At 37.5% G+C, this 13,718-nt stretch overlaps 2 protein-coding genes across 3 annotated transcripts; one reads left to right on the top strand and one right to left on the bottom strand.

Moving 5' to 3' along the window:
- The first annotated feature begins 3,164 nt into the window (after positions 1-3,164).
- Positions 3,165-6,924, top strand: LOC141592500 (protein trichome birefringence-like 16). Of its 2 annotated transcripts, none has more exons than XM_074413203.1 (4): positions 3,165-3,282; positions 4,129-4,347; positions 5,014-5,209; positions 5,620-6,924. In XM_074413203.1, exons 2-4 carry the CDS (start codon positions 4,197-4,199, stop codon positions 6,470-6,472), a joined length of 1,200 nt encoding a protein of 399 aa, XP_074269304.1. In that variant the 5' UTR covers positions 3,165-3,282; positions 4,129-4,196; the 3' UTR covers positions 6,473-6,924. The 2 variants fall into 2 exon arrangements, with proteins under 2 accessions (XP_074269304.1, XP_074269305.1); XM_074413204.1 differs by lacking the exon at positions 3,165-3,282 and adding an exon at positions 3,496-3,576.
- Positions 6,925-7,335: 411 nt separating this feature from the next.
- Positions 7,336-10,326, bottom strand: LOC141592501 (uncharacterized). Its single transcript, XM_074413205.1, has 3 exons — positions 10,105-10,326; positions 8,583-8,704; positions 7,336-7,900 (listed from the first exon to the last, which is right to left on the bottom strand). Exons 1-3 carry the CDS (start codon positions 10,226-10,228, stop codon positions 7,580-7,582), a joined length of 567 nt encoding a protein of 188 aa, XP_074269306.1. The 5' UTR covers positions 10,229-10,326; the 3' UTR covers positions 7,336-7,579.
- Positions 10,327-13,718: the final 3,392 nt, after the last annotated feature.

Raw genomic sequence — 13,718 nt, 5'->3', positions numbered from 1 at the left:
GTAATTATAAGCTATTTTTACCATCATGGAAGTGTGTGTTTACAAGACTTAAACTTCATATTTTAGTCCATCTTAACATTAAACCGGTCAAATATAACGTCACCTAATATTGTACCTGAAATTTTAAACCAAATAAACTATGATAGAGCGTAATAACTAATAACCAAACACATTATTAGCATAGCAATTAATTAAGCGTAATATATTATGCACGTCAATATCGTTAACAAAGAGTAAATTTAGCGTATTGGAAAAGGAAACCATGAAAAAAAAAAGCTATGATAGAATTAAGAAGGAAAGTAGGAAACCAGAAAAAAATCTATGAGAGAAATTTGATGAGATTGATATTCGATTTCATTGGACGTTGTATATAGTCCTCTTTATAGGTAAAAAATTAATATAATATTGTTATTATATGAATCTACATCTATCTATCTATCTATCTATATTAATAAAGGAAGCTACTTTCAAGCGTTTATAGACAGTCCAATTTTTGCTAATGATGGAGTATGATAAAAATTAGGATTCTTGGATTTGTCGACATAGAATTATCTTCGGATTCTAATGAACGAACCTCCATCTGTCTTGCTGCAATTACCATGTTATTGTCAACGGATGAACGTTTAAATGATGGCTATTGAATGCTTACCTTTTCCAACAGTATCGTCAGAAGATTTGTTCCGCGGCGAATTGAAAAACCGTGTTAATACACTCAACTACATATTCAACCTGAAATTTTTACCAAATTACACTATCAGTATATTTGTATGGCCGTATATAAGCAAACACACGATTAACATAACAGTATACACATTAATACCATAAACGAAATAAATACGTAAATACGTAATTATAGAGAACAAAAAAATAAGAAAAAGAACCAAAAACATGCAGACTAATCATAGGTTTTGATAAACGTAAGGAATTATATATACACACTAATAACACGAAGGTAATTGCGTTTGATTAGCGGTGTTATATATTCTCACAAAATTTTAGTTTGTGAACAACTCAAATACATATTTGTATTTGAGTTGATATGGAACGTAATGTATAAGAAGATAGTGTTTTAAATTGTATAATCTATCTTAATTGAAATTAAAATAATCTTAGGTAGTTCACGAAAGTTGGAGACTCTATAATCGCTCGAAAAAAGCTTCCTTTATTAATATAGATAGATATATATATATATATTGATATATTGATTATCCGGATATGCTTTAAATTTCTTAGGGGGTGTTTGGTTCACCCAATATAGGTATGAGGTATGAGGTTGAAATGAACCAAACCATATGTTTGTTTGATGAAAATGAAGGTTTCATACTAATACATCAAACTAATGAGGTATGGGTTTCTCATATCCTGGGAGGGGGATGGGTATGAAATTGATACCCACGGTATCAAATTAAAAATAACAAAAAATGATAAAAATAATTATGTCATATTGAACAAAAATCTTTTCATATATTTATTTGATTAAATTTTATCTACATGATTTAATAATATTAAAAATTATTATTAAAAATATTGTATTTTGAAGTTTTTGTTTTTGCTTTGATTGATTTCTAATCTCATACCACATAAAAACAAACATAAGGTATGGGATATCAAGTTCCAACCCGATACCAATCAGATATGATTCTAAACCATACCCACCAGGGGCGGAGCCAGAATTGAAAATTTGGGGTAGCGAAAGTAGCGTGAAGCCGTGAACACAATAACAACATAGAATTTTTTTATAAACAATTTGTTTTTTTATTGTCAATCAGAACTACACTTTCAATTTGAAAATACGAAAAAAAATGTTTTCGCGATAATTGACGTGGTTGTTGTTGACGGGAATGATGTTGCCTCAAATCCTAGGTAGTTAAGACATTTCATCAAGCATTTGTTTTGCGATAACAATTCATATGACCATCAAACGTAACTAATAAAAAATACTAAAACTTGGGAGAGATGGTCTTTCAATAAATTATTGAAAGACCAGTCTTCCATACCCTTTTATTTGTATTTCGTGACCCTTTTGTTGTTGATCGTGACATATTAATTTCGTACCTATTTACATAATAAATGTACCTATTTTATCTTAAACCGTGATTTGTACCTATTTTATTATCTTTTATACCACTTTTTCTTAAAATTGTAAAATGGTTTCTCAACAAATTAAAGCTTATTGAGAGTCTGTCTCTAAGGAGACATACTCTTTTTTTTTTTAGGGAAATAGAGTTGGGAATTAAAGAATAGGATATTATGAGGGATATTATTTAGGTTAAAAGATATTTTGGGTACCATATATATACAAGCAATATACAACTCAACAGGTGAAAAAATTGCTTAGTGTAGGAGTTGAATCCGCATCTTCTCCGATATGTACTTGTACTTTACCACTAGACCATGTACATTCTGATGCTACCCTAAAAACTTATTATTTATTTATCCTTTGACAAATATCAGCGATATATGGAGTAGCAAAATTTCATCTTCTTAGTCAAATTTTCGGGATTTGGGGTAGCGGTTGCTACCCCATGCTACTATGGTAGCTACGCCTCTGATACCCACGAGCAAACCAAACGCGCCCTAAAGAAGCAGTAGAGCCACGATCTACTACTCCGAATCACCGTCATCTCTATTAGGGGGTGTTTGGTTCACTTGAAAAGGGTATGAGGTATGGGTTTAGAATGAGCTAAACTCATACCATGTGTTTGGTTGGCAAATGTAAGGGTTTCATACCCATACCTCAAACCCATGAGGTATGGGTTTCTGATACCCAAGGAGGGGGGTGGGTATGAGTTTGATACCCATGGGAATGAAATTAAAATAAGCAAAAATGTGAAACAAAAATTATGGCATTATGTAAATCATATCTCCTATACACTTATTTGATAAAATTTTTATTTTCATAATTTTATATAGATTTAAAATATTTTATTTTACTGATTTTAACTTTTAATTTAACTCCAAACCCATACCGCTCGGAATTAAAACAAACGCATGGTATGGGGAATCAAGTTCCAACCTCATACCACCCAGGTATGATTCCTGATTCCAAACCCATACCCATGCACGAACCAAACGCCCCCTTAGTACGCGAATTGAAAAAATTTGGAAGCGTCAAGTGTGTGGGGTACTACTTACTAGCATGTCGTCAATGAAAACACGTAGAAACGTACAAGCGTCGTACACAATTTATTATTCCGAATCACCGTCATCCCTAATTGTTCCCGCGCATTAATCCCTGCTCTTTCTTCTTCCTCCCAATTTTAACCGATTCTCCCATACCAGGTAACATTTCCGTCTTCCATCTTTCTCTTTTCCTATCGTTTCCATCACATTTCTTACCATCTTCATAAATCCCTAACTTTTCCACTTTTTTTTTTTTTTTGTTTTCGTTTTATTCGATTCATTCTTCTATTTTTGTTCTTATAATTTCTTTTATCGAAATGGAGAACAATCGAAAGAATGAGCTCTTGCATGATGTATATGTGGTAATGTCCACTATTTTCCGGGTTAGTCTTGTGTAGGACGGTTTTACACTAATATAGTTGTAAAATGGATCCAAACACAACCCTTTAGCAGGTAAAAGTGGTTACTAAATTATCTCGTTTTATGATAAATTTGTGCAAAACCTCCTTACGCAAGTATTTGTGCTATTTTCAAAGTATAAATATGGGAGATTCGGTCATTTTTTGTTAAATGTTGCAGAATTAATACAATTTTTTTTATTAAGTTGAACTCGTCGTACTGATCCCGAGTCATTGTTAAGCATGTCCAACATTTGAAGATCTGAATGTTTGATTAAATGGCAAAGCATGATGATTCAGGATATATATTTTTTTTTTTTTTTTTTTTTGATAATATTATTTTGAGCATCGGCTAGATATGTTCACCAAACGCATTTAGAGTGATTAATTCATAGATACTCTCTTCGTCCCAATCAAACCTTCATATTTATTTTTAAATAAGCATAAATAAATGGCTGTGACGGAGGGAGCAATAAGCAATGATGATTGGGAAACATCTGCTGTTTGACTTGTACAAATGTAAAGCATTGTTGAGTATGTCCTCAACCTCTGCGTTTCACTGATAAAAAGTTTAAATGTAATTGTTTGACTAAATTTTGGTTTTCAGGCAGTGATTTCGGGGAAATTGATGGTTTGGTATCGATCTTGAGTGTAAATTAGGGGGAAGACGAGAGGATGAATGGGGGTGTTTTGGTGCTAAGCGGCACAAAGCTGTCTTTCATTCTTATTACTTTGGTGTGCACTACAATTGTCATTTGGGGATGGGCTAAAAGTCCCTTCACTGTTTCATTAATTCACCAGAAGCAACTCTTCAAAATGTCATCAGGTTTGCTTCGCAGACTCATAGCTTTACCGATTAAAGATTTGTATTTATGGATTCTGATTTCTGACTGATAATGTGATTTCAGTTATAACTTAGAAGGTTTTTCTCATTTCATGTCTTTTCACATTCTCCTCTTTACACTTTTTTGCGTATCTTTGCTTCACTAATGTGCATCAGTTAAACTTGCATACGCTTTCTATAAATGAGACACTATATATGTCAAATGAGTCTTTGATTTGGAGGCTCCCCAAAGAAGCGTGACGGGAGCGATAGCACAGGTACCTTTTGATGTGCTTTACTGTGGGAATGAAGTTCCACTGTTCGGCAGTTAGCAGCAGCGTTGAGTTCTGCAACTGTTATATACTTATATGATACACTAGGAGCTTTTTTGATAGCATGTTAGGAAGGACGGGGAGGAAGGGAGTAATGTGAAGTTCCCCCATGGTATCTCATTCCATTCCAATTCATTCCAACAATTTTGAACCAAACGTCCCCTTAATCTTAATATCTTTTTTCCCCCACAGGGAGGCCGGGTTACACCTAAGATAAGATAACTGCTGCAGAAAGATTTCGTTGGATTTTTCCCCTTTCGTTTCCTCGACAAAGATGCTGTTTAGCATTTAGTAAGATGATTAACTAGTTCCTCATCTCCTTTTGCTCGTATTCCAGGCTGCAATTATGCAGTAGGGAAATGGCTTGCAGATGATCACCGGCCTTTCTATTCTGGAGCTCGCTGCACGCAATGGCTTTCAGAACCGTGGGCATGCAGAGTATCAGACCGTACTGATTTTTCATATGAAAAGTTTCGATGGGTGCCAAATGAATGTGAAATGGATGAATTTAGCGGATCCAAGTTCTTAAGATGGTACTTCTGTTCCCCATAGTTTGATTATTTTATAATATTTTGTTAGCTTGAAACTCTGTAAGTTGTAGGTTGAATCAGTTCTAGTTTATGGTCCATGATGCTTTTGTTAGGTTGTGGAAGACATGAATTTGATCATAGGAATTTCTTTGTACTCTTAAAAATCGAGGATCTATTGATTTTCATCACCCACCATTCCACATCCCCTTCCCTTCCCTCCCTTTCCCTTCCCTCTTTCCCCTTCCCCTTCCTTTCCCCCCATTGTTGGTATCCAAACAAGGCCTAAGTGTCAGTTGTCAGCATGGTACACTAGGCAATATAAAGAGCCAAAGTAACATAGTTTAACGTGATATATCTACGAGTCCTATGTTTCTCATGTCTTATTCTGAAGCTATTCTAAAACTTTATTACAGGATGCGGGGTAAAACTATAGCTTTCTTTGGAGATTCGCTCGGGCGACAACAATTCCAATCTTTAATGTGCATGCTCAGTGGCGGTAAAGAGAGACGTGACGTGATTGATGTGGGATGGGAGTATGGTCTTGTTATAAAACCGGGCGCTAGGCGTCCTGATGGTTGGGCTTATCGCTTCACCCGGACCAACACAACAATCCTCTTTTATTGGTCAGCATGCCTGTGTGACCTACAACAACTTAACCAATCTGACCCCAATTCTGAAATCGCTATGCACCTTGATCGTCCTCCATCGTTTCTTCAACATTTCCTTGATAAATTTGATGTTCTAGTTCTTAACACCGGCCACCACTGGAATCCAGAAAAATTTGAGAAAAATCACTGGGTCATGCATGTGAGAGGGATGCCCACTCCAGACAAGAATATCTTAGAGGCAAAAAATCTAGCAATCCTCAGTACTGTCAACTGGGTAAATTCTGAACTCCCTAAGCATCCGAACCTAAAAGCCTTTTATCGGTCCCTTTCACCTAGTAATTTCTTTAACGGAAAATGGAATAGTGGTGGGACTTGCGATAATTTAAAACCATTGTCTAGGGGGAGAGAAGCTGTAAAAGAGGAGAGTGTTGATGAAGATGCTGCTGTGGTGGTAAAAGGTACAAATTTGACCTTTCTGGATATCACTGCTCTTTCTGAACTTAGAGATGAAGCTCATATAGCAAATTCCTCCATTAGACCATCACCTGTAACCGAAGATTGCTTGCATTGGTGTTTGCCAGGGATTCCTGATACTTGGAATGAAATTCTTTTTGCTCATTTGTCAGCATTTAGAAAGAAACCGCAGGGACAACAATGAAAAAAAAAAAAAAAAAAGACTTTACGTGCAAGTTCTAACTTCCAGATCATGCTTCCGCTTCATGATCCGGCCCGGATAAGTCGGTGAGAACTGAGAAGTATCCATGTATAATCTAACTTTCGGGTTGAGGCTCAGTGATGCATCACAGTACCTCCTGCTAGTCTTGGTCGTTTTTATTGTTCTTTGTAAGTTCACATGTTCGGGGTTGAGGCTGATTTTTTCTCTCCCTTTGTTGAATTATCAGTGTGCATTTTAGGGTGAACCATTACGCGATAGAAATGTAAAGATTTCTAAAGAAGAAACTCGATTTCTGGAGCAGAGGAGTATCGAGTGCAGCTAACTGATCTTGTTCTTGTATTAGTAGAGTCAAGATACACTTTCACTATGGTACATTCTTCTGTATTGATTATTCCGATCTCAAGAGTCTGGGTGGCTGTTTTTGGCATTCCTTTCTACCCCATTTTTGTCGAACATTTTACTTAGCAATTGTCCAATGGCTGTTATATATCAGTACTGCTTTTACGTTTAGATCAAACTATTGCTTACAGGAAAACTGCTCGTTGAGAGACTAGTGACGAGAAGAGGATTGATCAAATTGATTCACAAGCAGTAAACTTAGGATCGGTACTTATATTGGTATTGCAGTTTAGTTAAGAAGCATACATTGAATAGCTAATATATCAAAAATAATTTTACAAGAACTATAAGATTTAAAACGGCGGTGATTCTCGACAATGTCACACCTTCCTCGGTTATTACCCTTTTGTTTAACCAATCCTGCCAGTGTAATGATCCCTACGACAATCTGGATTGTTTCCGTTATACACCAACAATTCAGAATGCAATTCCTACATTTATCCACGCGTGAAAAAAGATAACATAGCATTGATAGCAGTAATTCTGAAGTTCATGAAAAAGCTGGCATTTTGAAGCATACCAAATAAAAGTTTCTAATAATACACCATCCTCAAAACATCTCGTCTCTGTCAAAAAAAAAAAAAAAAAAAAAAAAAAAAAAAAAACCTCTTGTAGAGTAGTAAACACAACTATTTTGAAGTTTTGAAGCTGCAAATAAATGAAACCATGAAAGTGAAACATGCAGGAACCTCAGGAATCATAGGTAAGTAGAGAGATAAGCGACTCATATTTGGGAAAGAGTGAAATAAGGTGGCTTTGCTTTGCCAACTCAAAGTCTTCAAATTGGAAGGCGGGCGCACAAGTACAGCCCACAAGAGAATAGTTGCTCTCACTGTCCCTCGTAGAAGCTTTAGTTGCATTGCCATCTGGGGATACCTCAATATCCTTGGTCGGGAATGAACCGAACCAAACATTGGGGGGTACTGTGTACTGTGGTTGTTGGTCTCCCATCAAATCTGGACCAAGGCACGTTAATTTCACGCTTCCATCTTTCTCATTTAGCTCCAGGATCTGAAAATAGAATGGTATGCATGAGTGTGTATCCCAGTCCACAGATAATAATCATGCCACATCACGGTGATGGATTAGCATCATGATTCCAGAACTAGTAGGACAACAACATTACCTCGTTACCTCGACGCCTCTTCCAAACAGTGGGGCAAGGAAGGGTCAGGTGTACACAACCTTACCCTTTGAGACAACACAAAGAGCTTGTTTACATATGACCCATGATTAGAGAACTACTAGATCGAACATTCGAATTACAATAAGACTTGCCGCGTTTCTAATGTCAAAATTTGCAGTCTCTAGAATGTGCACTTGTCACCAATGAAGGAGAAGGTTAAAAAAACTCTGAAATCATCATCATATACACGAGGAAGTACACAATAAACTCCTTCCAGCTAACTTCTTCTAGGTAAGTACGGAGTAACACTATGGTATGTGATAAGATATAAAACCAAATTACGGCCGAAAAGTAACACTTAGGGGTTGGGCAAGACCATTACTTAGCATCACCCATATAGCAATGGTCTAGAATAAGTGCACTTGCGTTATTTTTAGGAATCAACCCTAGAGTATACTAGGTAGAGTAAGGTTAAAGGGCAGGTCCTAAAGAACAAGAGAATTCATATAACAAGCAAGCAGAATTTCAGTTAAAGCTCTCCAACACTTATAAATTGCGAGAAATTACCGTGATTGGCTCTCCCAAATAGAAATGCCAGGTTTCTGCACAAGGAATCCGGTGAATCGTTGACACACATCCTGATGGCAACAGGAAATAAATTGCAGTACTGATTGGTCGATCGACCTTGACTGCAAATACGCCACATCAAAGGTATATCAGCAAAATGAGTGTAAGAAAAAAGTTTTAACTCAAAAGCCAGTGAAAAATTCAATATTCATTTGGTTACAGTCACAGTATTCTAAAGTGTGAACTCTCGGGCCAAACGGATAACGGAAGCTTTCAAGCTCACATGTTCAAGAAAGCTGGGAAGAGATTAAAGGTCTAGTCTCTTTGAAACTCCTTCGAAACTTGGAACATCAATGTCTCTTTGCAACAGAAAAGAACACTAGCTCTGAAAAATTTAAGCTCTTCTTTATGCGATAACAAGAGATTTTCACTTTCTAAAATCATACAACAACCAAAAACCATGTCAATCGTAATTATATGCCAGGTAATTTGATCATCCAAGGTAATCTGTAATTGTTTACCGAGGCAAAAAGCAACATATATAGTATATACTCTCAAGCATGTGGTAACAGTATGTCTATTACTCATAATCGCCACAATAATTTGATATGGGAGCATTAAGACAATGCCGATAAAGGCAGGAATTAATCCGACATATGGGATCCTAACTTCATAGTTCATGCAATGCTGGACATATTGTTGGCGACTGGCATCCAACCCTGACATCCCTCAGACTAAAACCAGAACTTCCAAAACTGATATTGGAATGAACAGGCAAAAACCAACAACCAAACTATTTCTCAAATACACCAATTAACCAGGACTATCCCACTACACTTACAAATCTTCGAGAATTGTCACAAGAAATGAATCCTTACAACATTCAGGTACAAACTAGTTAAAACCAAATGCCCAAGTCATGATAGTAAATTGTATTAGTACAGACCTTCCTTATGTATGAGACATAACTCATCGAACGATAGGTCGCAGAATTAATTAAACTATCTCATCTCAAGTACAGGCCTTTTCTCTCAGCTTACACACCAAAAAACTACTCTATTCCCTAATTAGCCATAGAGAAATGAAAGGTGTCTAAAGCATAATATCAAACCAAACACATGAAAAAGATATAACCACATCATTTAAAAAAGCTAAAAACCTAAGAATAAAAAGATATCAACATAAAACTTAAAATGGGTCACAAATTCTCATTTATGAAGGAAAAAAGTCCCCATTTTAATGTAACCATTATCGGGTAAATAAGAATTTGTGGACGATCGCAATTTGTGATCCGTCACAAGAGAGACCAACTGAAAATGGGTGATCAAAGTAACTTTTTCCATTTCAAGTGGAGCCAAACACTAGTTTTGTATGATGATGGAATAAAGCAAAACGACTCCCTAAATTGGCCGCTTTTCTTTTTATCATAAATTTGCAAGGCACTGGGTAATCAAAGATAACATAATTAAGATGAATCAGATGATTAAAATGTAAAGACAAGTTAGAAAGTTGAAGACTTTACAGTGAGGAGGTAAGTGTGCAGTGGAAAGGGAAACAGAATGATCCCTGAAAGTTTCAGAGTAAAAACCACCTTCCACGTGTGGTTGTAGATTCAGTTTCTTGGCTATCTCTGTTGCTCCCATCATTTTTTTTGTTTCTTTGATCTAACAAAGACTTGGAATTTGGAATGCTGAATCACACAATATTTGTCGATATCTTCAGATATATTCAACATCAATGTCAATGTCTTCTTTAATCTTTTATTGACGAACTAAAGTTACTTTGTTCAAGTAAATCTCTACCTCTCATTATTGACCCCATGATGCACGGATACCCCTCTTAACTAGTGTACCCGTATTTGATATCGTGTTTGATTTTCTTCATTTATTGGATATATAAGTATATAACCGATACGTTTTCATGGTAGTTGGACACGTATCAGACATGTGTGTCTACAGTATTTGGACACATTATAATTTGAACACGCCTTAAAACGAAATCAAGATAAACTTAAGGTGAAGTGGGTATGTGGTTTTATGATATTTTTTTTTCGACAAAAGTAAACCATATATTGAAAGAAAGAAAGAAACATAAAAGGTCCAGAGCAAAGAAATACAACATGAAACTAACCAGTAGCTAAACTAACTGACCAATTACGCCGAGATCGAAGGAGAGTACGAATTCCACGCAGGGAATTACGCACATCAATTGGGACTGGCTTTTGAGAAGCCAGAATTGAACATAGTTTTTGTGAGGAAACGATAAAAGCGGTATCAGCAAAGGAAGACGCTTGACTTATCATAAACTGGTGCAAAGCATACGAGGTCGCCGCGAATAGAGAGGATGCACGCAAGTGGAAGAACTTAGGCAAGCAAGAGTCAGAGACAACGGAAGCCACATATCCATTCTGAACAGGACTCCTGCAAATGAATAGCTCATAAGAGAACGTAGCATTCAAATTTGGTGGAGACAAACGTACTGGAAATTCGCCATGGTTGAAAGTGCATGGTAGAGAGAAGCTAAACTTAAGTGGGACCGGTGCAAGGTCTCTGCCAGCCGAAGTATGCGTATAGGCGAAAGTACAGCATTCTCAAAAACAATGGAGTTTCGGGTGAGCCAAATGGATCGCAAGACACAAAAGAAATACAAAAGACCATCAAACCCCGGGGATGAAACACGATAAAGATACAGCAGGTGATCAGCAAGCCATTTAATAAAAGAGACATTTGAGTTAGCCATAGATCGAATCCCAAGCAACGAAGCCCTCCAGACATGTCTTTGAATCACATCGCAGGAACGGAATAAATGCTCAGGGGTCTCCATACCCGATTGACAGAAAGGGCAGGAAGTATCAAGGCTAAAACCTCTATGGGCGAGAACAGTCTTCGTTGGGATGATGAGATGGGCAAGGCGCCAAATAAAAAGGGGAAATTTGTTTGAGAACGGGACGAGCCAAATCAATTTCCAAGGGAAGACACATCGCTGCGGTGGTTGCGGTGATAGTCTAGGTAAAAGGTACTTGTAGCCCGACTGAATAGTATAGGCGCCATCCTCAGTGTATTTCCAATACAGAAAGTCATCAATTTCAAGAAGGGGCGGTTCCATGGCCAGAATGGCCTTAGCAGTTGAAGTGTCAAAGATACGAAAGATAAAAGATGTTCGCCATAAGCCATTCGCGTCAATCAAATCTGAGATTGCAATAGATTGACAGTTCTGATCTTGCCGAACACCTGGTTTATGACCTTGTACCCATTGACTAGTGAGAAGATTAATTAAAGTGCCATTACCAGCTTTCCATGCCATAGCTTCAGAGCAAGTTGCAACAACTTTACAAAGACCTTGCCAGACAAAAGAGGGTTGTGAGATCTTGGACTTCTGAGATGGAATAGGGAGATCCTTCCGATATCTGGGTGCGAGATATTTAGCAAGAATACCACTAGGTCTATGATGGATGCGCCAAAAGTTCTTCAAGAGGTAAGCCTGACTCAGAACGGTCACGGATTTGATACCAAGACCACCCGTATCCTGTGGAGTATGTAAGTGTGGCTGAGAGAGCCAGTGAATTGATCGTTGAGAAGAGCTCTTACTCCACCAGAAGGCCGCAATTAAAGAGTCAAGTTTTTAGAGACTCGAAAGAGGTAGAGGAACAAGCGCAAGAATATGGACCAACGAACCAATCAAAATAGAGTTAATGATAACCAACTTGCTAGGCTGAGATAAATGAAGAGATGCCCATGACGAAATACGTGTAGTAATCTTGTCCAAAAGATCATGAAAAGCATTCTTCTTACATTTAGGAAGGTCCACCGGAACACCCAAGTAAGTACCAAAGGAATCAGCAGCTTTCATACGCAAAATGGATGTCATGTGGGATTTGAAATCAGCTGGCGAATTTGGACTAAATTTAATAAAAGACTTTTGAAGATTAATCATCCGACCGAGGCGACTTCAAAATCATGGAAAATATCCCGAATGGAGTCAAAGGAAGCGGCGTCGCCTTTAAAGCAAATAAAAGCATCGTCAGCATAAAACAGATGTGATAAAGGCGGAGCATACCGAGAAATCTTGAGGCCAACTATTTGATGTCTGGACTCAACTGCCTGAAGTTGCCGAGAGAGAATTTCCATACACATGATAAATAAATAAGGTGAGAGAGGATCTCCTTGTCGTAATCCACAAGAAGGATGAAAAGAAACGGAAGGTTCGCCATTAATCATGATACTATATGTCACAGTGGAGATGCACTCCCAAATGAGATTACGCCAAGAGATTGGAAACCCAAAAAGATCCAAAGCTGACATAAGAAAATTCCATGATACACGATCAAAGGCTTTATGCATGTCAAGCTTGATGACAGAGTAATGTGATTTGTTCCTTTCTTAGTCTTGTTAATATAGTGCATTATCTCATGAGCAATAAGGCAGCCATCAGACATGAGACGATCAGGAACAAACGCTTGCTGGGATTCAGAAATAAGAGAAGGAATTACCAGCTTGAGACGATTAGCCATACACTTGGAAGCCAAACGGTATACGACGTTGCATAGGCTAATCGGTCTATACTGCGAGACACATTCAGGTTTATCAGTTTTCGGTATTAGAACAATGAGAGTATTGTTCCATTCCTTAAGCATGACACCTGAATTAAGAAACCGAAGAATTGCCGAGGTCACTAAATGGCCTATCGGGGCCAAAAGTGTGGAAAAAAGAGGTGTAATACCATCAGGACCCGGGGATTTCGATGCATCCATACCACGGAGAGCAATCAGAACTTCAGTTTCCCTGAAAGGCTCTTGCAATAAAGAGCATTCAAAGGATCCTAGCCTAGGAAAAGTTAAACCATCAAAACAGGATTTCAAGGATTCCACATGAGAGGCAGGAGCCAATGCGGTATTAGAGGTAAGTAAATGCTTGAAGTAAGTAACAATCTCCTCAGTAATATCGTCAGGGGACTCCAACCATACGTTATCAGTAGTACGAAGGGCCAGGATACGATGTTTGGTTGATCGCTGTTTAACTCGATTATAAAGGAAGCGTGTAGGAAACCCATCCAAAATCTCACTTTTGACCTTTGAGCGTTGAACCCAGTATTGTCTTTGATCTCGAAGCAGTTGTAAGCGAGAGGATCGAAGATGTA

This window comes from Silene latifolia, chromosome 7 (assembly GCF_048544455.1).
Source record: "Silene latifolia isolate original U9 population chromosome 7, ASM4854445v1, whole genome shotgun sequence".
Taxonomy (NCBI): domain Eukaryota; kingdom Viridiplantae; phylum Streptophyta; class Magnoliopsida; order Caryophyllales; family Caryophyllaceae; genus Silene; species Silene latifolia.
The sequence above is the reverse complement of the archived record's forward strand: the minus strand, read 5'-3'. Positions and strand labels throughout refer to the sequence as shown.